Genomic DNA, 22,738 nt, shown 5'->3' on the forward strand with positions numbered 1-22,738 from the left:
TGGTATTCAAATCTGATAAATAATAATTGGAATAATAATGATTGGCCGGTGGGACAGATGTGGCATCCCTATCCAGCCAATGTCCTCCTTTCCACCAGCACTGCATTTAGGCTTCAAAGACCTCCAACTGGAGACAATAAGAGATTGTATTATTATTATTATTATTATTATTATTATTACTATTACTAAAGCTTAAAACTGGCCTGGGGGAGAGCACTTCTGCATTGGAAGGATTCCTGGCATTGACCTTTGAAAAATCACTCAGATTCCATCCAGCCTTCCAGATTTATATTACATTTGCCCTAACGAAAGGTCACTTTAGTCCAGTTGTATTTCTTTCTTTTTTTAAAAAAAAGGTGTGTCTGTGTGTATGAATAATAAATTTCGGTTGACTAATTCAGATGCTGTGGAGGAACCCCCCCCCCCATTCTGCCAAACCAGGGTCTCAAATTGCAGTCTAAAGCTGTATAGCCCTCGGAAGAACTTGTTCCTTTGCAACCTACTCCCCCCCCCCCAATTAGCTGAAACCACCCGTTCCTTTTGTTTTGACAGATGCCAGTATAATGGATGTGTCCTAAAAAGTGCTAACTGAAGGCTTGGTGGGTGTATTTTGCAGCAGCTTAATCTCCCCCTTCCTTTCGATACCTGAATTAAGGATTTCAGTATTTTTATTTCGGAGTTCAGGGGGATCCAATTGCTTAATCTTTTCACACCTCTCAAGAGGCTTTCCTCCTAAGAGGCAACCTATGGTGGGAAGTGGGAAAGAGGCTTCTGATTAATATTTCCTTCTTCTTCTTTTTAACAGCCATTGGTTCCTGTCCACTGATACAACTCACAAACCTGGACTTTGGGTACCCTCACATTCTTAATTAATTTCCCCATTGTTTGTCTTTATAAACTGATATAGATCCCTCTGGGAGGAAGCCCATGGATTCTCAAAGGTATACTGAAACCTAAAAAAAAAATAAAATTTGCACTTAGAAGTAGGTCCCACTGGTTTCCCTGGAATGCAAGTAAGTGTGATTTGGATCCAAGTTAGGTTTCTGTGTATTTTCCAAATTTGGGCTGCAGCCCAAAGAACACATACTTGGAAAGCAAATACACTGAAATTAATGGGACTCCCTTCCAAGTCAAATGTATTTAGAGCTGAGGCATAATATTCAAGGGGAAGCAGGGTTGGTTTTGACCATCCAGGCAGTCGCCTGTGGCAGCAAAATTGAAGGGGGGCAGCCGTCAGGCCAAAGTGGCACGTGGTCTGTTGTTTTTCCCCCCCAGCATGGCTGATCTTCATAAGGGAACAGGGGTGGATCACTGCATCTTCTGCAGTTCTGGGGAGCATTTTGGGATGATGTTGGGGCTGCCTGCTAATCTTAGTTTGGTAGGAAGTTTGGGGCTGGCTCTGGAGCAGAAATGTGGCATCGAAGAGCAACTGGAGTATGTATCATGCCTTGCGCAACAAAATTTTGGGTTAGCTTTAGCTTGACAGCGCATATATGAATTTCCTGTCCCCAAGAAGGTTATTTGGTCAAGCTACTTAGGGTTCAGGATGCGGGTGGTGCTGTGGGTAAAACCTCAGTGCCTAGGACTTGCCGATCGCATGGTTGGTGGTTCGAATCCCCGCGGCAGGGTGAGCTCCCGTCTTTCGGTCCCAACGCTTTCCCCCTTCCCCCAATCATTTCTTCCTTCTCTAATTTTCATCCCTTTCTTAAGTGGGAGACAATGCTATCTTCTTAAACTGATCACATTTCTGCAAGCGACAATGCAGAAAGCAATTCTTCTTCTCCAGCCCGGTCCTCCATTTATTCATTTCTTCCACATTGTTGGGATTCAGGATGTTTTCCTTCCAGAGACAAAATTAATTCAAACAAGCCCTTCTTGCTGCTGAGTCTGGGACATTACATCTGCATGTCTGCCTGGCTCCCCATGAATGCTGGAAGGTCCCTGCTCATTTGACAGTTGCTTGTTTTGTAGATTTTTGTGTGTGCACGGGTGTGCATGTGGGGTGTGTGTGTGTGTGTGTGTGTGTGTGTGTGCTGATAGTAGCATGGACAGAGCCGCATACTGCTGCATTGACGAGTCCCAGCCAAGAACAACAAAGGCAAAGCAAAAGTATTCCAAAGCCCCCTGCATTCATGTTTATGAATTCTAATCCTCAGCACATGAATAAATACGTCTGACAAACTGCAGAGTGCCTTTAAAAGGCCTTTCCTGACCTTCCTAATTTAAGCTCAATTGCGTGTGCCGTGTTGAGAAGGCAGCGTTGGCCTTGCCAGTGTTTTCTGAACTACGGCTAGTGCTCTGCTAGCACTGTTTGCAGAAGGGAATTGCTGGGAAATGAGTTCTAATTACCCAGTTAAGCACCTGCAGAGAACGGCATCTTCTAATTATGATAATGCGTGGCTCAATTTAACCACTGTTGTTGTTGTTGTTGTTGTTTGAAACATAGTTTTCTGCTGGCCATGAAAGTTAGTGGATGACCAGTCATATTCCTAATATACTGGGCTTTTAGCTATTAACAAAATTAACCTAGCTTAGGGTGTGCATTGGGAGGGCTCTCAGAGGACAATCTTCTCTTGGAAGGAATCTCTGGTCCGTGTCCATTTTAAAGATTAAGAAGGGAAAGCAGAGGGGTCCTTGATGTCACCCACCAACCATTAGCCCCTGAAAAGGTCACCTGGTGACAGCCTTCCCAACTATGCTAAGATGGATTTCATTTCTGTTTCAATTATAGTAATGATTTCTAAATTTGCACATGCGCGCGCACACACATAAATGCATTTTTAATGTGAATCTGTGTCCTCTCTTTATGATGTAATGTGTAAGCAGTCAGTCTAGCACTGCTCCATTTGAACACAAGACTTCAAAGTGGTTTGTAGGATATTGATTATGGTGCTTTCTGCTTACAGAAGGGCAGTTTTAAATGTGTGTTTCCCTCCAAGATCCTTCATTCTCACTGTTCCATGGTTATCTGGTGAAAATGGTGGAGAGATCCTTTTTTTTAAAGGGGATGATAGGGGCAAAGGTTGCCAGCCATGTGGCCACCATGATCTCACATGTTCTGGGGCCACAATTTCGCCCTGAAAAAAAAACACCATCCTACATCTTTACAATGGAGAAGAAAAAGAAGAGTTTGAATTTGATATCCCGCTTTATCACTACCCGAAGGAGTCTCAAAGCGGCTAACATTCTCCTTTCCCTTCCTCCCCCACAACAAACACTCTGTGAGGTGAGTGGGGCTGAGAGACTTCAGAGAAGTGTGACTAGCCCAAGGTCACCCAGCAGCTGCATGTGGAGGAGTGGGAAATCGAACCCAGTTCACCAGATTACGAGTCTATCGCTCTTAACCACTACACCACACTGGCTCTGGAGTGTAGAGGTTTAGAGAACCTCTGGCCCACAGGCCAAATGCAGCCCTCCAGGTCTCTCTATCTGACCCAGAGGAGACCTCCCTCAGAACACTGGCCCTGCTTGAGTGTTTATGCCTGCCTGGAATACACCCTCAAACTCTTCTAATGTTTCTTGCTTGTCTGGATGAAGGATAGAGTGTGGTGCATGAACGTGTGTAGAAACTAGCCTACTGTACAAAGGTAACATTTACATCCCTTACTCCACCCACTTTTGTCTCTGGCCACACCTACCACCAGCATACGGTCTCCCCAAAAGGTTCTCCAAAATGATAATGTGGCTCTCAGGCTGAAAAATGTTCACTGCCACTGTTTTACAAACTACTCATTGCAATCCACATTTGGAGATCTGGGCTTTGCTGCCACCATGTCAAGTTCTGTCCCCAAACATACCTGGGTGACATTTTCATTCTATATTTAGGACAAACCCACCCCACCATCCTGTCACCCTGATATCACATACTATTAATCCACCATGGCGCGGCAAAATATACAGGAAGCATGCATTGTTTGTCAGCATTTCGTCCTATTGATTACCTCATTTCCGAGTAGGGCATTTAGACAGGCTTCTGAGGCATCACAGATGGCAGTAAGGTCATGTCCTCCCTCCAAGACCAGTACCATGCGACCACCTGCAAGCGTCAACAACTGTTGGATGAGGTGACCGAAACCTAGCATGCAGAAAAACAACAACAACCATGCAAATCGTTACAGGAGAACAAGCACACATTAAGTACAACTAGAGTATGCATCTTGGGAGAAAAGCAATGACAAACCTAGACAGCATCTTAAAAAGCAGAGACATCACCTTGCCAACAAAGGTCCGTATAGGTAAAGCTATGGTTTTCCCAGCTGTGATGTATGGAAGTGAGAGCTGGACCATAAAGAAGGCTGATTGCCAAAGAATTTATGCTTTTGAATTATGGTGCTGGAGGAGACTCTTGAGAGTCCCATGGACGGCAAGAAGATCAAACCTATCCATTCTGAAGGAAATCACCCCTGAGTGCTCACTGGAAGGACAGATCCTGAAGCTGAGGCTCCAATACTTTGGCCACCTCATGAGAAGAGAAGACTCCCTGGAAAAGACCCTGAGGCTGGGAAAGATTGAGGGCACAAGGAGAAGGGGACGGCAGAGGACGAAATGGTTGGACAGTGTTCTCAAAGCTACCAGCATGAGTTTGACCAAACTGCGGGAGGCAGTGGAAGACAGGAGTGCCTGGCGTGCTCTGGTCACAAAGAGTCGGGACTAAACGACTAAATGACAACAACAAGAGTATGTTATGCAGTAACACATAGTGATCATAGGGACATTTGGCCACAAACCCAAACTGGTTGTGTGCCACCACTGACTCAACCCACATAATGACCTCTTTCTAATTCTACCACTGCCATTGTGCCCACAGATGAATATTTGTGTGTTTTCAGGATTGGGGACTTAATAATGATCCATTCTCAGTGTTTGTAACACCACCTTTGTCAATCTTTATCAGAGATCTCTAGAATATGGATGGGGAATCTGTGGCTCTTCGGATGCTGACTGCATATGTTGATTACAACTCCCATCATCCATGATCATTTGCCATATTGGCTGGGCTTGATGGGAGTTGGGGTCTAACAGAGGGCCACAGCTTCCCTATCTTTGCTCTAGGGTGCGAGTTGTTGGAAAATTCATCTTTCCAGGTTTGCTCTTATACCATGCTGTGGCCATTTTGCTGCTTTCAAATTACACACAGGTTAAAAAGCAATATTTAATTCTGCAATTTAATCTCAATAATGCTGTATTGTTTTTAACACTCGATTGGGAGCTGCCCAGAGTGGCTGGGGAAACTCAGCCAGATGGGCGGGGTATAAATAATAAATTATTATTATAAATTATTATTATTTCCTTGGTGGAGAAAACTGGAGGGGTGGGGATACTTCTACGAAAGACTAAATTTAGACAGGATAATAAAAAGCAAGGAAGGAATGGGATGTGGGTAAACTTCGATGTTTTGCCAATTGTCACTTTGTGTTTTACCTTAAGGATCTCTATTTCCATCTGTATGTTATACATACAATCTTCAGATGCAGAATATCAAGGCAGTGCAGGGGGCAGTGAATTGTCTTTGTTGTATTACAGGAAATTAATGACTAATGGGCAACTTACTTCCATAGACTGTTTAACTGTGCAAGAAACTTAATTCTCTCTTTTTTAACTGCTTCTGTTAAGAATGAAAAATTCATCTTAGTCTAATATCTTGTTTGCATTCCAGAACTGTATTAAATCATACATATGAGACCGGAAACATTTTATTGTAGTAATGTGATTTTCTAAAACTTGGGGGGAAAGTTTCCTGCTGATTTTGTAATATCTTCTGAAATAGTTTCATTTTGACCCACCATACAAGACTCTCAAGATGAATCTGATGAGGTGGGCTCTTGTTTGTAAAAGCTGATGGCACAATAAGAGTGCATCCTTAAACATGTCTCCTCAGAAGTCCTACATTCACTGGGGCTTCCTCACAGAGATGTGGATACAGGATTGCAGCTTTAGGGCTAGCTCCAGATTGGCAAAGCAACCCAAACTCTGATTTGCCATACTGGACTTTGATGGGGAGATGTTCCTCTGCCCAGATTTGCCTGGCTGTGTTGGGCTATGCCAGCAGGGGGCCTCTGTCACCTTTGTGCTCACTTAAACTAATGGGGGGGGGGTGGAGGAGAATTTTGATCTTGTTTGCATTTTAATGAGTAGCTACTATTTGCACTTCTCAATCCAGTGCATGAAGTGAAATGCAATTATCCTTTGAAATTTGCACATCTCTGAATTTTGCAAACCAGTTTTCCAATCAAAGAATGTGTACAAGAATGCATATGTTAGGGGGAAGGGTGAAAAGAAATGCATATGTTTGTGAAAATTATTATTTCAAAAATCCACTATAGCAGGAGAAAATGCATGTCAAAATATATATCTTAGAACTGCATGCAAAAATGTGTGTTTTACGAGAGATTCACACTCAAACGCTGAGCAATCTTTCTGAGAATTTTCGCAAGTTGCTTTGAACACGCGGAAAAATGAATTTAAGACTGTGAAAAATAGGAACTGAGAGAAATTGAAATCGAAAGGTTTATTCACCCTTTGGTGGAGGCTCCTGACAGAAGGAGCTAGTCCACACTCCCCAAACTGGATGTTTCAGAAGTGGAACTAGCATCCTGTTCTCACAGTGTCAGAACAGATGCCTGTGGGAAACCTGCAAGTGGGATTTGTGCAACTAACTTGGTCTCATAGGTACATCAGGACTTCTCTCAGCTTTTCGTGTAAGTGACTAGTAAAATGTGTCCTTTTATTTAAAATGCATCTCTGGGTTATTTGTGGGGCACAGGAATTCGTTCATTTCCCCCCCAAAATATATAGTCTGGCCCATGACATGGTCTGAGGGACAGTGGACCGGCACACGGCTGAAAAAGATTGCTGACCCTTGATCTATCTGATGAAGTGAATTTTAGTCCAGATAAGTTTCTGCCACAATAAATCTGTGAAAATTTTTAAGGGGCCACGAGACTACTTTTGTGTATTCTTTGCTGTAACTGACCAGCACACCTACCCTGGGGAGTCTGTTTGGTGCCGTGGAGACTTACAATGTGCTTCAGGGCTTATTTCTGCCCACTCTCTACCACAATTTTTACTGGTGACATCAATGGAAGAAGACATTGAGGAATTATGTCTCTGGCAGCTGTGGTTAAAAAATAATTATTATAATATATTCCCAGGAAGACCAGTGAAAAATATTCCCTGTAAAAGGTACCACAAATTATGAATTCCCTGGGACAAACCACAGAATGTAAGCAAACAATTTGATTTTTCTTTTCTTTCATGTTAATGGAAGGCAATCTACTTGCTGATGCTTCCAGGAAATATCGGTGTGGAATATTTGTTGATGTCTCTGGAGACAATGCCAGATGTTTATTTTGCAAGGACAGCTGCCAGGACTCAAGTCTTCTTGAAGCTACCATATCTGAAGGGGAAGGCCAGCCTCATAATAAGGGATGGCCTGAGCATACTCAGTGGTAAGGGAAAGACACTCTGACCATGCTCAGAGACAACGTCTTCTTCACATTTCTCAGCGCATTTGAAATTATTGCACTTCAGTGTACAGTCTGAAAGCACATGAGGCAGCCGTCTTGCTGAGACTGGGTATATTGGCTAGTTAGGAAGCACAGGTACGCTGCCTTGGGTTCTGTAATGTAACGAAGGTGTTGTATTAATGTAAGAAATTAAATAAATGAATTATTAGGATCTGGGATAAGCATAGTGAGCCCAAGCTCAGATTAAGCCCCAGAAAACGCTTATGCAAACAACTGCACTTTTGGTTTACAATCTCCCAGTAGAAGAAGAAAAATGTCGTTTATCAATGTTCAAAGTTACCAGAATAACAATTGGGAATTGGGGCTTTTCTTTGGCCTAATAATACGTGGTAAAAAAACCCCACAACCACCCAGGTGACTTTGCTGCATGGAGTGGAAATGACTTTGCCCAAGAGCCCCACGGCAGCCTGTGGAAAATCTTAAGGCAGGCTTGGATCCTGCATGTTCCAAAAACCTTCAAAAGACATTAGCTTCCTAAAGGAAATCCCCCTGCAGTGCGAGAGGAGCAAAACAGCAGAATAGAAATCCCAGACATGCCTTTTGATGGGCTTTGGTTTGTGCCAAACGATTAAGAAAAACCCCAAAGCAAAAACCAGCATAGTCACAAGAACTTGGAGAAGCGAGCTGTTCTCCTCAAAACACAACCAGGACAATCAACCTTCCAAACTCCTGTCAGAGGAGGAGGTAGGACAAGGGAGAGGTCAGCGAGGACATTTTGCTTTCTTCCCACGTCTTCTGAGTCACACGAAACCTCAGAAACCAGGAGCAGATCCTGGCCCTGGCCTTCCAGATGAGACCACGGACACTTTGTGCCAATTGTGAAAGTGGCTTCACAAATCCCATTTCCATTTGGGCATACCGTACTAGAAAGGAGGTGGGTTTGTAAGATTTATAGTAAAATGGCCTTTTCTACGAACTGTTACAGTTTGGGGAAAACATTTAGAATGGAAATTCTTTTTCAACTGGAAAATCAGGTTTCCAGTCGAGCCTTAAATAGAAACCCCTTTTAGAACCACCAGTTTGGTGGGTGCCAATATTTGCCAGCCCAATCCATCCCAAATCATTGTTGCGTATCAGGCAGCAGCTATGTTAGAGCAGTCCCACCCATTTCAATGATCCACTCCAGAACAATGGAAGCTGAGCAGGTAAACTACACCTATGAATTCACTCTTCTAAGTCCCTCTGCTGGAGATGAGTGGTAGCTCAGTGGCATAGCACATGCTTTGCATTCGAAAGGTCCCAGGTTTAATCATTGGAGTTGCAGGTAGGTTGGAGAAACAGGTATGTCTGAAACCCTAGAGAAGACTTCCCCTCCAGATGCTGTTGTACTACAAGTCCCACCATCCCTGATCATTTGCTGCACTGGAGAGGGCTGATGGGAGACATGGTCCAACACCAACTGTCTGCCCTAGGGATCTATTCCTAGTCAGTGCAGACAGTACCGCTCTACGTGGACCGATGATCTGACTCAGTATAAGGCAACTTTCCTAAGTCCTCAAGTGAAGACTCCGAAAAAACTAGTTTGGGGTGATAATGACCATTATTCGGTTAGCAAAGATTTCACTGTGGACAGAGGCATACCTAGGGGTTGGCGAAACTGGATCCTGCCTGAGAGCCTCAAGAAAATAACAATTTTATAGTTCAAATCAGGAAAAATAAATACAGTAAATGGACAAAAGTACAAAGATTCACAAAATGTTTACAGGTATGCGTACCCCTGTGTCCCCCCAGAAAAAAGCACTGATAATAATAATAATAATAATAATGCAGTAAAGTGGTTCTTTTTTGGGAAGGATACAGCTCCTTGCCAAGGGTGCAAGGGACCCTAGGTACAGCTCTGAAAATGAATTACATCATACACTGTGCCTGAAAGCTAGAGGGGGAAATGAGGCAAGGAAGGCTTTTTTGTGGGGAGTGCCCTTTAATTTTCACTACGCTTGGTCTCATCCCTGATATATATATATATATATATATATATATATATGCTTTCGTAGATTTTCACGGGTACAGGAATGCAGGTTTTGGTGTCCTCGGGTGTCTTCCCGTGTAAAAGTTGGGGTGTCTAGGCGACGTTTCGACGAGGTCTCACTCGTCATCTTCAGGCTGGTGCTTTCGGCTTCTTGTTACTGGAACAGAGCAGGATCTCAGTGTTTGAGTTCCTATAAATACTGTTGAGGAGGTGTGGTGTATAGCCTCCAATGTTCTGGGCAGAGAGGAGGTTCCCAGGCTAGTGTGCCTTTTCTTCTTTTGTTCCTTAATTACTTGAGGGATATCTTGAGTGATTTCTTGAGTGATTTCCTGAATCCCACTTAGGTGGGTCATTAGGTGTGGATTAGTTGCTAAAGCCTTCGTGTCTTGAACTCTTGAACTTTGTGAAGAGTTTTTCTGAGAAGATGGCTGTACTGCACTTGGTTGTGCTCTGGCTTGGCTTCGTGTATAGGGGCGAGCTGTGGTTTTGTGGCCTGTGCCAGCCAGATCTGTGTAGGGATTGCAGGGGGGTGCAGCATCCGGAGGTGCCACCCTGGTTTGGCTACTGGATGGTGTCTGTAATTTATCTGTGGAGAGGGTCTGGGTTTGGGTCTGGTGTGGTTGATTGGTGATGGCGTTCTGTGTGCCTCTGGATCTGGTGTCAGATTTTGTGGGGAGGGCTAATTTCCAGATGTCTGGCAAGCGGGATGTGTCGTCACGCTTGTTCATGTTGTGAGGGTGTTTCTCTATCTCGATGGCTTCCATGATTATTCTCTTGTGGTGATGTTCCATGTTAAAGAGCAATTTGGAATCTGCAAAATTAATTTCGTGTCCTGTTTCTTTCATGTGTTGGAAAAGAGAGGAAGTTTTTTCTTCTTTTTTGACGGCATTCTTGTGTTCTGCGATCCGTGCATTTATTCGTCTGTTTGTTTGTCCAATGTATATATATATGACCAAAGCCCCCTTTAAGTGTATGGAACCACCTGACGTCTTTTTTAGATCGTGGGCAACAATTATAATTTCAGTCCATTAATTCATCAGGAAGTTGATCAATAAGCTAACACTCACAGGGTGCCACCAAGTCTTCCTCCTCATGCTTGTGCAAAGAGCCTTACTCTCATCTTCTGGAATATCTCATTTTTTGTTTTGTTTTGTTTCATAGGCAATTTCTCTAAAACGCTTATCCCACCCACTGGGGTGGTCTGCCTTGGCCAGCTCACACCTACCTGCCTTCTTAACTTATAACCAGTCCAGGAGCTTTCTGCTGCTGCTTTGTCTTGGTGTCGCCCTTGTAGAACTCAGCAGGGAGGAAGGTGGGGATGAAGACGGAATTAGTTGGCTCTGTCTGTCATTGGATCTGGCGCCACCTACTGCTTGGCTCCCAGCCTTTCACCCTACCATTCCCAATGGACGCCAGATCCTCCTGCCTCCTCCTGCACAGCCCCTATACTCCCCTCATCCTCCTTGAAATCCATGCTGAATTCCTAGGAAAGGAATTAGCTATTCAGAGGAACACACTGAGGACACACCACTCCTGCAACTTTGGATCTCCACTGTCCTTGTCTTTTAGTCATGCACTTAACCATTATTTACCATTTAATCATACCATTACTCTCTAATTTGCTTGAGCATGTGTTTTCCTCTCATTAAAACCTTTGTAGTGGCCGCTGCCAAGAGTCTTCCCACCCACCAATGTTCTGCACTTTATCCTTGCGGTTCTTTCATGACCGTTTGATTAATTTTCATTGATATGCTTCCAACAATAGCATCTAAAATTAACTGGGTCATGTCTTTTTTTTTTTTACATAACTTCCTGAGTCATCAGGCTCTGTGTCCTAAATAAATACATCCATACAAGCATGAAATGATAGTTCACCCTTCCAGCAACGGGCTGGAGCTAGTGAGAACTAAAGAAAACAATGTGCTAGTTTAGAGGGCTGCTGTATTTCTCTCCTAGCATAGCATCGCTAAAAAACAAAAAATAAAAAAGAGAGGAGATGCATCACCCAAAAAGAGTTTTGCATTAAAAGTTGCATATGCTAATATATATAGAGGGATGTTATTTTTAAAATAATTACTATTACTGAAATAGAAATACAATCTATCCCAACACAGTGAGTGACCAGGTGACCCATGTGGCCGGTCAGTCTACTGTTCAGGAGTTAACTGTTGGTGTGGACCTCTCCACTTCCTTCTTAGCCTTCTTTATCTTTACACTGGCCTCGAATCAGTCAATTCTTCAAAGAGAGGACTCTTTCAAATGCAGGGCCATCACCCCACACATAGAGAATTGTCCTCTCTAACGTAAGACATATGCATTGTTCAGCTCGGACACTGAGGTCCAGCTCTGAGGGCCTTCTGGCCGTCCCCTCACTGTGAGAAATGAGGTTACAGGGAACCAGGCAGAGGGCATTCTTGGTAGTAGCGCCCGCCTTGTGGAATGCCCACCCATAGGATGTCAAGGAAATAAACACTATCTGACTTTTAGAAGACATCTGAAGGCAGCCCTGTTTTTAATATTCTGTTGGGAGCCACCCACAGTGGCTGGGGAAACCCAGCCAGATGGGCAGGGTATAAATAATAAATCATTATTATTACTATAGTATTTATTGAGCCCATTTTTATATTGCCTCTGTTCCATTGTGGAACTCAATTTGGCATCCAGGTGGTTCCAAGGCGGGCTCTTATTCAGGCATTCATTAGACCCAGGCCTGCTTAGCTGCAGCGATGTTGCTGGGGCATATGCCTTCAAGTTCAGAGACCACTCTCCTTCTACTCTTCCAGCAACCTCACATTTTTCTATGGCAGTAGCATTCTTACTGGGCTCCAGGGAACTCTAGAATCCATTGGAAGCTTCTCAGGGGTTCCTCAATAAAAAGAGCAGTACAGGTGTACTGAAAGACACCTTGGCCACCAGTGCTGTTAGTTCATGAGGGCCAGTGGTGAGACCCAGCAGGTCTGGTCAAGGCCATACGTGAGCTGAAGGTGCATCTTACATCATGAAACAGGCTCTCCCACTGGGTTTCCATGGCAGATGTTCAGTGGTTCCTTGCCAAATGGGCCAATGTATGGGGTTCTTGGAAGTAAGAAAACCATTAACTTAAGGCTTGCTGTGGTGACAAATAAGTAGAAGGCAGGAAGCTGCCTTATACCAAGTCAGATCATTAGTTAATCTAAGGGTCACATCCACACTATACATTTCAAGCACATCTAACACACATTTAAAATGTATGGCTTCTTCCAAGGAATCTGGGGAGCTGCAATTTGTTATGGGTGCTGGGAACTGCAGCTCTTCAAGGGCTAAACAACAATTTCCATGGTTCTTTGGGAGACACCACATGCTTTAAATGTACTTAGATGTGACTTACATCAATGTTGTCTACACAAAATTGGAGCTCCAGCTGCTTTTGGACTGCAGTTCCCATCATCCCTGACCACTGGTCCTGCTAGCAAGGGCCTTCTCAGTAGTGGCACCCTCCCTGTGGAACGCCCTCCCTTCAGATGTCCAGGAGATAATTACCCAACTTTTAGAATACATCAGAAGGCAGCCCTGTATTAGGAGGTTTTTAATGCCTGATGTTTTTACTATATTTTTAGATATGTTGTAAGCTGCCCAGAGTGGCTGGGGAAACCCAGCCAGGTGGGCAGGCTAATATTAATAATAAGAAGAAGGAGTCCCAAAACAGCCAGAGGCCCAAGTTTGGGACACCCTGGTTTATATGACTGACAGTGGCTCACCAGGATTTCCAACAGAAGTCTTTTTAGCCCTACCTGAAGATGCCAACAATTGAACCTGGGCCATTTTGAATGCAAAACACATGCTCTGCTACCAACCTTCCATAGTGGTTGGATCAATTGCTTCATGAATGCAATATCCCCAATAGGATCGGCGCCATAAGAAGGCCCCATGTGTCACATGTTCCCATTAGCGTCATATATACATAAACACATGTACACATTCCACAGCCATTAATCCTAATCCTAAAATACCTCATTATGAAAGGTATACCTTTGAACTTTGGTAGTAACTAGTGTTTCCTAATTTTAGCGGGGAGGGCAGGATGGACAGCTTTTAAGAAAAAGAGAGAGAGAGCTCTCAGCAATCATTTAAATGGTATGTTCCTTACTGGCTTTTAATTTTGATTGTGTTAGACAGTAATTGTATGTTAAACAAATATCGGCGGTTTTAAAACACACTTTGCAGGAAGACGCGATTTATATAATAGATCATTTCATTATGTGGCTGTTGGTTCTGCAGTAATTTGTTTTCAACAATTAATCTTTGATTGCTAAATAATAACCTATTTTAACAAGTCCATAGAAAGTGGAGCAGAGCCCTCATCTTCTAAACTGTGGTTACCTCAAACTTTTCAGCTGTATTTTGCCAACTTACTGTTTGTCATTTGCATAGCCATATTCTAGTAAGCAGCACCATAGGATCGGACCATTAGTTTATCTGGCATTGTACACTGACTCTCCAGGGTTCAGACAAGAGTCTTTCCTACTCCTACCATGAAATGCCAAGGACTGAACCTGAGATCTCCTTGCATGTGCTTCCAACCATACAAATAGTGATCTTTTTATGTCTTTTCACTGGCACTTGGATACACGAAAACACATGAATCCACGTTCAGCCTTTTCATGTTTAAAGGTAAAGGGACCCCTGACCATTAGGTCTGGTCGTGGATGACTCTGGGGTTGCGACGCTCATCTCACTCTATAGGCCAAAGGAGCCGGCATTTGTCCACAGACAGCTTCCAGGTCATGTGGCCAGCATGACTAAGCTGCTTCTGGTGAACCAGAGCAGTGCACGGAAACGCCGTTTACCTTCCCGCCAGAGTGGTACCTATTTATCTACTTGCACTTGACATGCTTTCAGACTGCTAGGTTGGCAGGAGCAGAGACCAAGCAACGGGATTTGAACCGCCAACCTTCTGATCGGCAAGCCCTAGGCTCTGTGGTTTAGACCACAGCGCTTACTCAGATATAAATGCCACAGATTTTCTCTTGGCCTTGCTCTCAAGTAAGCCATGGATAACCATGTTAAGCATTGCACCGTCACATTGCTACTGCTAAAAATTATGTCAAACAGCAATTTACACTGGGAAAAATATGAAACTAAAATAATAAATTAAAATCCGATTATTGAAAATGCTCCCCACTTAAAATGCGCTAGGACTGTATATAAAAGGATAGGCTGTGTCATAGCAACGACCAGTATAGTCTAGTGCAGGGGTGAGGAAACTGTGACAATTGGGATGCTGTTACACTCCAGCACTCATCAGGTCCAGAGAGTAAGACAAATGGTCAGAGAAGATAGGAATCTTAGACCACAGCAACAGCAGGAGGGCTACAGGTTTTCCACCCATGACCAAGTACCAGCTTTCTACCATGGCTGACAGATGGCATGCTTGGAACAGAATACGAGCCTGATGGATCAAGCCAATGGTCCGTCTAGTTCAGCACCCTATTTCATCAGAAACCTGAAAGCTGGAGATGCGCACAATAGCACTCTGCACACCTGTGTTTCCCAGCAATTGGTACGGCGAAGGTTCCTGCCTGGTGTTAATAGTCAAGGAGTTCCCTCGATCAATTTCTTACAAATGTAGAATGGGCATTGTATGGTACCTGTAGGAGTGCCACTTCCATTTTTTATCCTATTCTGCAGCTGATAAAGGCTCCCAGAGCAGCTTCCAAATATCATTGATGACAGTATTTGACCATTTGGGCTGAAAGAGTGCTTTTTAGGCAATCTGATTTCACTTGTAGCATCCCAATGAACATTTGTGGTTGGATGAAACAGAGAACCCTGAAGTCCCCTGAACCCCAGGCAAAGGTCCTAATGAGTAGACCTCATTGAGATCCTGTGTATGAATAATCCACCCCTTCCAAAAGCCACAGTAGTACAACAGGAATGAGTTTTGTGTTAGTAAATGGCCTCGGGGGATCGGGCTAAATCTCCTGGCACTGATTAGCACCTACCCTTTCACTGAGTGTCGAAAGTGCTCAGCACCTTCTGGATGCGGGCCACTGTGTTTAATCAATTCCATTTCATCGGAGCAGAGGGACTCTGAAGCACAGTGCATTTCTAAGGGATTACTGCACATCTTGGGTAGTTAGTCACTTTCCTTTTGGCTTCCTGCCTCCTCGATCCACCTGACACATGCCATAATCAGCCAGAAATGCACCGCCTGTCATTCTTTATTGCAGAGGTAATGGATGAAATTCAGCAAAACAGAGGAAACTTGTGTTGAAATTGAGTTTTGGCCCCTCAAAGCCTCCTGATTAATTGTAATTTCCAAATAAAACATCTTGAGCAACTTTCTGCTACGTTCTATTACAAAGATGTGTCAAGCGAAACTTGGAAGTTCTTGCCAACACTGTATAGCCCATTGGAGCCCGGCCAGAGGTACTGAGAAGCTGTTTCAATGCCTGGATTACTTGTTACAATTTCCCCCGAGGCACCTAAACTATGGCTGATATACAGACGACATTGCTGGTTCTACCACATTGAATTCCCCCCTCCATTGGACAGTGTGATAGAGTCCTGTTATCAATCAGTCAGAAGACTAGAGGCAGATCCCCAAGTGGCTGGGTATTTAGGAAACACGGACAATTTAGAAGTTGCTGAAATTTTATTGTCAAAACTTTTCAGAGTAATCCTTCCTAAACCAGAACATTTTCCTGTTAAGAAATGAGTTATTGGAACTACCCTAGGAAACCTAGGAATGTGGTTTCTAAAAAGAAGCAGGCAATGTGTCTCTTCCAAGAGACAAGGAGGAATCATAGTCGTACTCTAAGCATGTCCCAGCTGATTTAATCTCTCTCTCTCTAACCGATTAAAAGGGCAAATTGACATATGTCTTGTCCAGTCTGCTCTCATGGCTGCTGATTGCTGATAACTCAAAGTTGTTTGGAGAGAGGGTTCTTAAGGCATGCTAGGGATGCATATTGGGGGGGGAGGAGGGAGGGGAAAGGCACACTTTAATCATCATCATCATCATCATCATCATCACATCTCTCAACTCCCCACAATGTGTATAATGTTGCAGCAAAAGCTGTCAGACAGCATACAGCACTTTGGGAATGTTTACATCACATCATTTACATTATATCAGCCAGCTTGAGGCCAGAATGATATTACTCCCGTGTTGCAGACTGGAGGTGAGTAGTGTTAGGAAGGTGAGAGACAGTAGCTTCTCTATGGCCACCTAGTTAATTGTTAACATTTGAATCAAGGATTTCTCCATGCTCATGATCTTAAAGGTAAATGACATGTCGGAGGTCCATGGCTGACTTCTTGACTTTTAAGCCATGGCAGGGGGGTGGGGCTATAATTTGTTTGGAGTGGAGGCATACCTAGGTTCCCATTGGCTGTATTGGTGCCTCTGAAGCCAGGAGAGGCCACAGACCAGAAACTCAAAAGGTTTGCTTCCTTTTATGCTCCACCAGTGACTTCCTCCGCGGCAATCAGGGTTGGGTCTGCTCTGTTCCACCTCCCCTCCTCTTTCAATCCATCCATCCATCTCCCTTCCTGCCTCCTCCCTCCGCTCACTGCTTTTCCCTCCCCTTCCTTCCTTCCTTCCTTCCTTCCTTCCTTCCTTCCTTCCTTTTGCTTCCTCCTGCAACTTTTACGTGTTCTCTCCATCTTTCTTCCCTCCAAGCTCCACTCATACGTCTAATAGCCAACTGGGAAGCCGGCCCCACAGGGCTGCTGCCATGGCCAATGCCAGTGACACCCAGATTCCTCTGCCAAGGCATCCAAAGGAGCCTGCATGCCTGGCCTGGCCTCCTAGAGTGACCCAAGGAACATGAAGATGAGCAACTTTAAGCCAGAGTGAAGAGGTGTGATTTTTGCCGGGGGGGGGGGGGAGGGCAGGCCTGCACCTTTGTTGGAGACCAGCCTGCCCAATCCCAAGGTACACCCCTGGTTTGGAGCAATGTGCATGTATGTGGGGGCGAGAGGAAGGAAATAAGGCTGTGGAATCTATAAATTACCATAGACGTCTCTAGTTAATCACAGTGGGGAGCAGGATGCTGGACTAGAGAGGTCTTTGGTCTAAGCCAGCAGGGCTCTTCTTATTTTCTAACAAACGGTATTCAGGGCAATAATGTGGGGGCAGCTTTGTAGGCCAGCATTTCAAGAAGGAGAAAAACACATAGATTCCCCCATGTTACATTTTTAGATAGAAACCACTCCTGCAACTTACAAATGTAAACTGTGAAGCCACCTTGAGTAAGGTGGCAAGTGGAAAGACCACCACCACACCCATAGCTCTCCCATTCATGGTGGCCAGAGAGAAGATTGGAGGGAGGGCAGTAAGCTCAGTGCACCAACCAGGATCCCAAGCCTGACACAGACCTACTCCTGCTCTCCCTTGCAATGCCCCATTTGGGGTTTTCCCACTGGTAACTGCTGGCAAAGGTCTTGTCAGCAGTCAGCCCACCCACATGATTGGCACATGGAAGTGGGAGGTCAGTGCCAACAAAATGATGCTTCCATTGCTCCGGCAGCATCAGCCAGCAAAGTGCTGGCTTAACTGGGAGACCTGGGCATTCCAACTGCAACAACCCCAGCCAGGTGTAAAGAGAAGTTGGATTATTCCGCCCAGTAACCTTATTTTGCAAAGAATATTTCACAGCAAGCTTTCAGCTTTTCACTGGGGTGTGAGCAGAGTTAAACTGCCAGCTTAATAGGGAGCATAACTGCATACAAAAATGTTAATGGTAGCTTTATCACTCCACGCAGATGAAAAGAATCTCTCATTCTTAATGCTGGATATCTAAATATAGTTATTGCAATAAGACACAAAATGACCCTACATTCCAAATCCAAACTCCAGAATGTGCTTAGATCCAAACTTCACAAATGAATCCTCCCTCTTATCCTGATATAGTTCCTAAGTGAGTATATATGTGGGCGGATATTGGCAATTGAAAGAAGATTTGCTCAGGGTGTGTCAGCAAGAGAATAAACGATCTGTGGTGTGTCAGTGAATGACTAAGACAGCGAATGAAACAGATTATGCACACTGGAGCCAAAGAGATATTGTGAGTGTGTGAGAGAAAAGGCTTGATATATCCAATATCCTGGTCCTACACACATTGGATATTATCCAGAAAAGGGCACAACGAGTGCATATAACATGTTCTCAGGCTTCTTTTCCAGCTTGCAGTTCACAAATCAGCAAATTGCATTTTTTAATCTTTTAAAATGTGGAGCAATTCTGGACATTATAAAGAAGTGGGAAATGCAGTTCACAGGGGCTTCTGCAGCTGTTTTTGTGCTTCAGAAGGAATGTCCAAGAGGCAGCTCATGCATCTCTTTCATGGAGATACCTGGGTTATACCAGCCATCCTTGACCTGGTGCCCTCTGGATGTTAACTACAACTCCCATCTCCCCTGATTATTGGCTGTGCTGGCTGGGGCTGATGTCAGTTGTAGTGCAAAACACCAGTAGGTTGGAGGGAGGCTGGCAATTCCAACGCCTACTGCCCATATATCTCACTATGGCAGAGAATTGTACATTCATTCCCCTTCCTATTATTTAATGTACAAATCTGCTCTAAGCAGTGTATTTTAAAACAATTTGATAAGCCATTTGAGGACAAGTTCTGCATTTATACCAGGCTCATGCAGCAGGGCTGGTACCATAAGCATTAATGGTTGCACAACACTGCCCCTGCAGACAATTGCAGTGCCTGGAAACAGTCAGGTCTGCATTGGTGGGCTTCTACAACAGAAATACAATGGACCTCCAGAGCGAATTAAGTTCTTAACACGAGGTACCACTGTAAATGGAAAGAGGTTGTGTGTGTGTGTGTGTGAGAGAGAGAGAGAGAGAGAGAGAGAGAGAGAGAGAGAGAGAGATGGTAGATAGATAGATTAGATAGATAGATAGATGATAGATAGATATAGATAGCTATAGATAGATAGATAGATAGATAGATAGATAGATAGATAGAGATAGATTTGCCTCCTGCTCTTATATAATCTGTAGTAGGGGAATGCTAATTCACCATTTGGGTATCACATAAATCCTATATGTCAAATGCCTTCAGGACTTTCTGCAAACGTGACCATAATACAGCCCTGTGGCTTTGCTGCCCAGAAATGAATCCCTGGGCTGAAAGTGCAGAGGTAACAGCCTACAAAAAACTCTACTGGATTGCAATTTGTGGAGTTTGGATGCTCTTCTACGTTGTTGAAGGATATCGGGAATATTGGAAGACAAACTTCGGAAAGCAAGATTCCAGCCAGAATGGAAAAGAACAAGCCATTCCTCATCGGGACAATTGCACTGCACTCCATCAAGTAGAATTACACTGCTTCCTGTCGCCCAACATTTTGCCTAATGCAACCTGGGCTGCAACCCAGGAAATGCTAGCCCCAGAAGCAACTGAAGTCAAATATTATGCATTGTGTTTGAGATACGTAATCTACTTGCTTAAAATCAGGATAAGCCCATAGAAATAAAGCATTTCAGATTATTAACGAGCCAATGCATGTTTTTATTTAAGAAAGGCTCAAAAATTTTGGGTCTTCCTAAAAGAAGCTCAACAACTTTCGGGGTGTCCTGGTTTTTACTTTTGAAATATGGCAACTCAAATCAAATCAAGTAGAAGTTGTTGGGTCTTGCTGGATGAAATGCTAGATGCTTGATTTATGTAAAAACATCAGACATAAAAAAAATTCCAGAGGCAGGGCTGTTTAGCCCCCCAATGCATAGGTGCCAACTCCTTGGGGCCCTGAGTGCCCAAGCACCCACAAATTTCCCCTTGAAGGGGCCAGGCACCCACAAATTTCAGAGCCAGGGCCCCGGGCACCCATGGTCACGGGAACAAACTGGGACTCCTGCCCCAATGTATGAAACTGTGTATTTGTGAATTTTACTGGTCTATCCTGCTAAAGAAGAGCAAACCTCATGTTTGCTGCCATCACAAGAATATATAGATAATTCTCTTGTGCTGATATACAAAGCCCTGGACAACTTGGGTCTGGGATACCTTAAGGACTGCCGGAGCCCTTATTTCCCAACTCAAGTCACTGAGATAATCTGGAGGACTGCTGTTAGTTGTCCCCTGTGTTACAGAGGCTTGACTGGTCTGAAGTAGACATCAGGTATTTAATGTTGATGGTCCCCTGCTGTGGAATACCTTTCTAGGAGATTTAGCAGGCATCCCCCCTATCAATTATTTTTGAAGACCTTTTAATACTGACAGACCTATGCAGCTGTTAAAAAACCTTTTTGATTAGCCAGTCATTTTAATGATTATTTTGTACTGCTTTGAATAGGACTTTATTTTTTATTATATCCCATCCCGATATTTTATGAGTTGGCAGTCTCCCTCCCTCCCTCTCGCTCTCTTGCTCTCTGTGTGTGTATATATACACACACACAAAAACAAGCAAAAAGAGGAACCCTTGAATAAGCATTTGTAGGACAAGGAGAAAAGCAATTTACAGAAAATGCAAATGATTGTAACCCAGAACCCTTTGGCATGTGGTACACTTCCATGGTTGCGTTTAATATCCCCCTTGCCTATTGAGGCAGGTTTGCTGTTTGCTAAAAATCATACTTGTCTGTCAAGCCACACCACAGCACACTTTTAAATGTTTAATTTTATTCCATGCATGCTTGAGAAACTAAGAAGCCAGGATCCAGTGTTCAAACGTATTGTGACAACTACCTATTTTATTATTGTACTTCTTGGGGGAGGAGAATGGAGTGATCTTTTGCCACGGCACCAACATCAGAGTTAGATCAAACAAAATAAAGGAATTTAGAAAGAAGAAAGAAAAAGAACAAATCCAGCAAGCAAGCAACCAAACCTCCACATCTTTAAAGGAGCTGATTTCGTAAGACGCAATTCTGGGGAAAATATGAGAGCTAAAACAGCACATTTATTTAGCTCTAATTTTTGTGCTGTCATACTTCAGTGCTGGAGTTCTGATTTAGAACACATGCCATTTTCCTTTGATGTTTGGGGCTGCTTTTTTAAACAATGGCAAGAAAGATAGAAAGGAATTAAACTGCAACCCAAATCATAAAACTGGGCTTTTGTGCTCTTAATTTACATAAGGCTATTTTGGTTTTGGAAAGGCATTTGAGTCCCCAGAGCTTCAGAAAAGAAAAAGCAACCATTTCCATCAAACCATTATTTCTGGGGGTGCAATGAGGCTGTTATGTAAGGTCAGTTCCTCCCCACCACCCTCCAATTGGTATTTAGTTTTCTCCTGGCCTTTCTTTGCCAACTCCTGCTGCCCACCTCCCTTTGTCAGCCCAATCCATTTCTCTGTAGGGGGTGTGTAAGGAAGAAAAAAGGTCTCTCCTTATTTGCCTTTCCAATCCTACATTTTCATTATTAAAATCTTCATTTGTTTTGCAATTCATTCTTGAGAGCCCTGCTGAATCTTATGGGAGTTTTGATTGTTCCTCTCTTGAGGGTTTGAATATATATATATGCATGCTAGCAGTGTGGAGGGCCCTATTTCCCAGCACTAGAGAGTGTAAGTGTTAATTTCTGCCCAGTCACAGTGATCTGGATACCACCTTGCACCAGACCCTCACAGTTGGCAAAAGGAAACCAGTTATGGAACATTTATCTTCAGTGAACACTGTACTCAGAATTCTGAGTTTTTTAAAAAAGCCATTTTAAAATGAGCTAAAGAAAAGGGGACCAGAGGCAGTTTTAGGGTACTGCCATAGGGGGCGCCACAACAACGATGTAGAACAGAGTGTGAGAGGCACAGGGGCACCAATTTTTAGTGTTGCACAGGGCAGAGGCGGAGCTAACTGCTGTGGTACCCAGAGCAGTGCACATGCTGTGCACCCGGGGGAGGCGTGAGCATCTGGGGGGCGGGGCGGCAATGTCACCTGGGGTGAGCCACACCCACCGCACCCTCCTTCCTCCGCCAGTGACTTTGAAATCTGAGAGCCCAAAGTCAGCCACTGAGGGGATTTCTTTACAATCAGCAAATTCAACTGAGGATACTTTACTTGAGATTTATTTTCCTGAAATGTGTTCCATTTGCAAACAGCACGCACGTAGCCTCCAACATTTATCCAATGAAAATAGGGACATCTTATTCCCTACCCTCCAACATTTCCCCGAAGAAAATAGGGACGTCCCAAGGAAAAGTGGGACATTCTGGGATCAAGTCAGAAACTGGGACGGCTTCTTTAAAACTGGAACTGTCCCTGGAGAATAGAGACACTTGGAAGGCCTGCATGCTAGGCACT

General features: G+C 43.9%; 1 protein-coding gene across 5 annotated transcripts in view; it reads right to left on the reverse strand.

Moving 5' to 3' along the window:
- The window catches only part of HDAC9 (histone deacetylase 9), a 423,892-nt gene that overhangs the window by 24,746 nt on the left and 376,408 nt on the right, over positions 1-22,738 (reverse strand). For all 5 annotated transcript variants that reach the window (XM_083405349.1, XM_083405344.1, XM_083405343.1 and 2 more), the window contains one exon: positions 3,942-4,075. In XM_083405349.1, coding sequence (XP_083261475.1) covers positions 3,942-4,075 — 134 coding nt within the window. The remainder of the gene's footprint in view (positions 1-3,941; positions 4,076-22,738) is intronic.

This window comes from Podarcis tiliguerta, assembly GCF_965153285.1.
Source record: "Podarcis tiliguerta genome assembly, chromosome: 12".
NCBI classification, from domain to species: domain Eukaryota; kingdom Metazoa; phylum Chordata; class Lepidosauria; order Squamata; family Lacertidae; genus Podarcis; species Podarcis tiliguerta.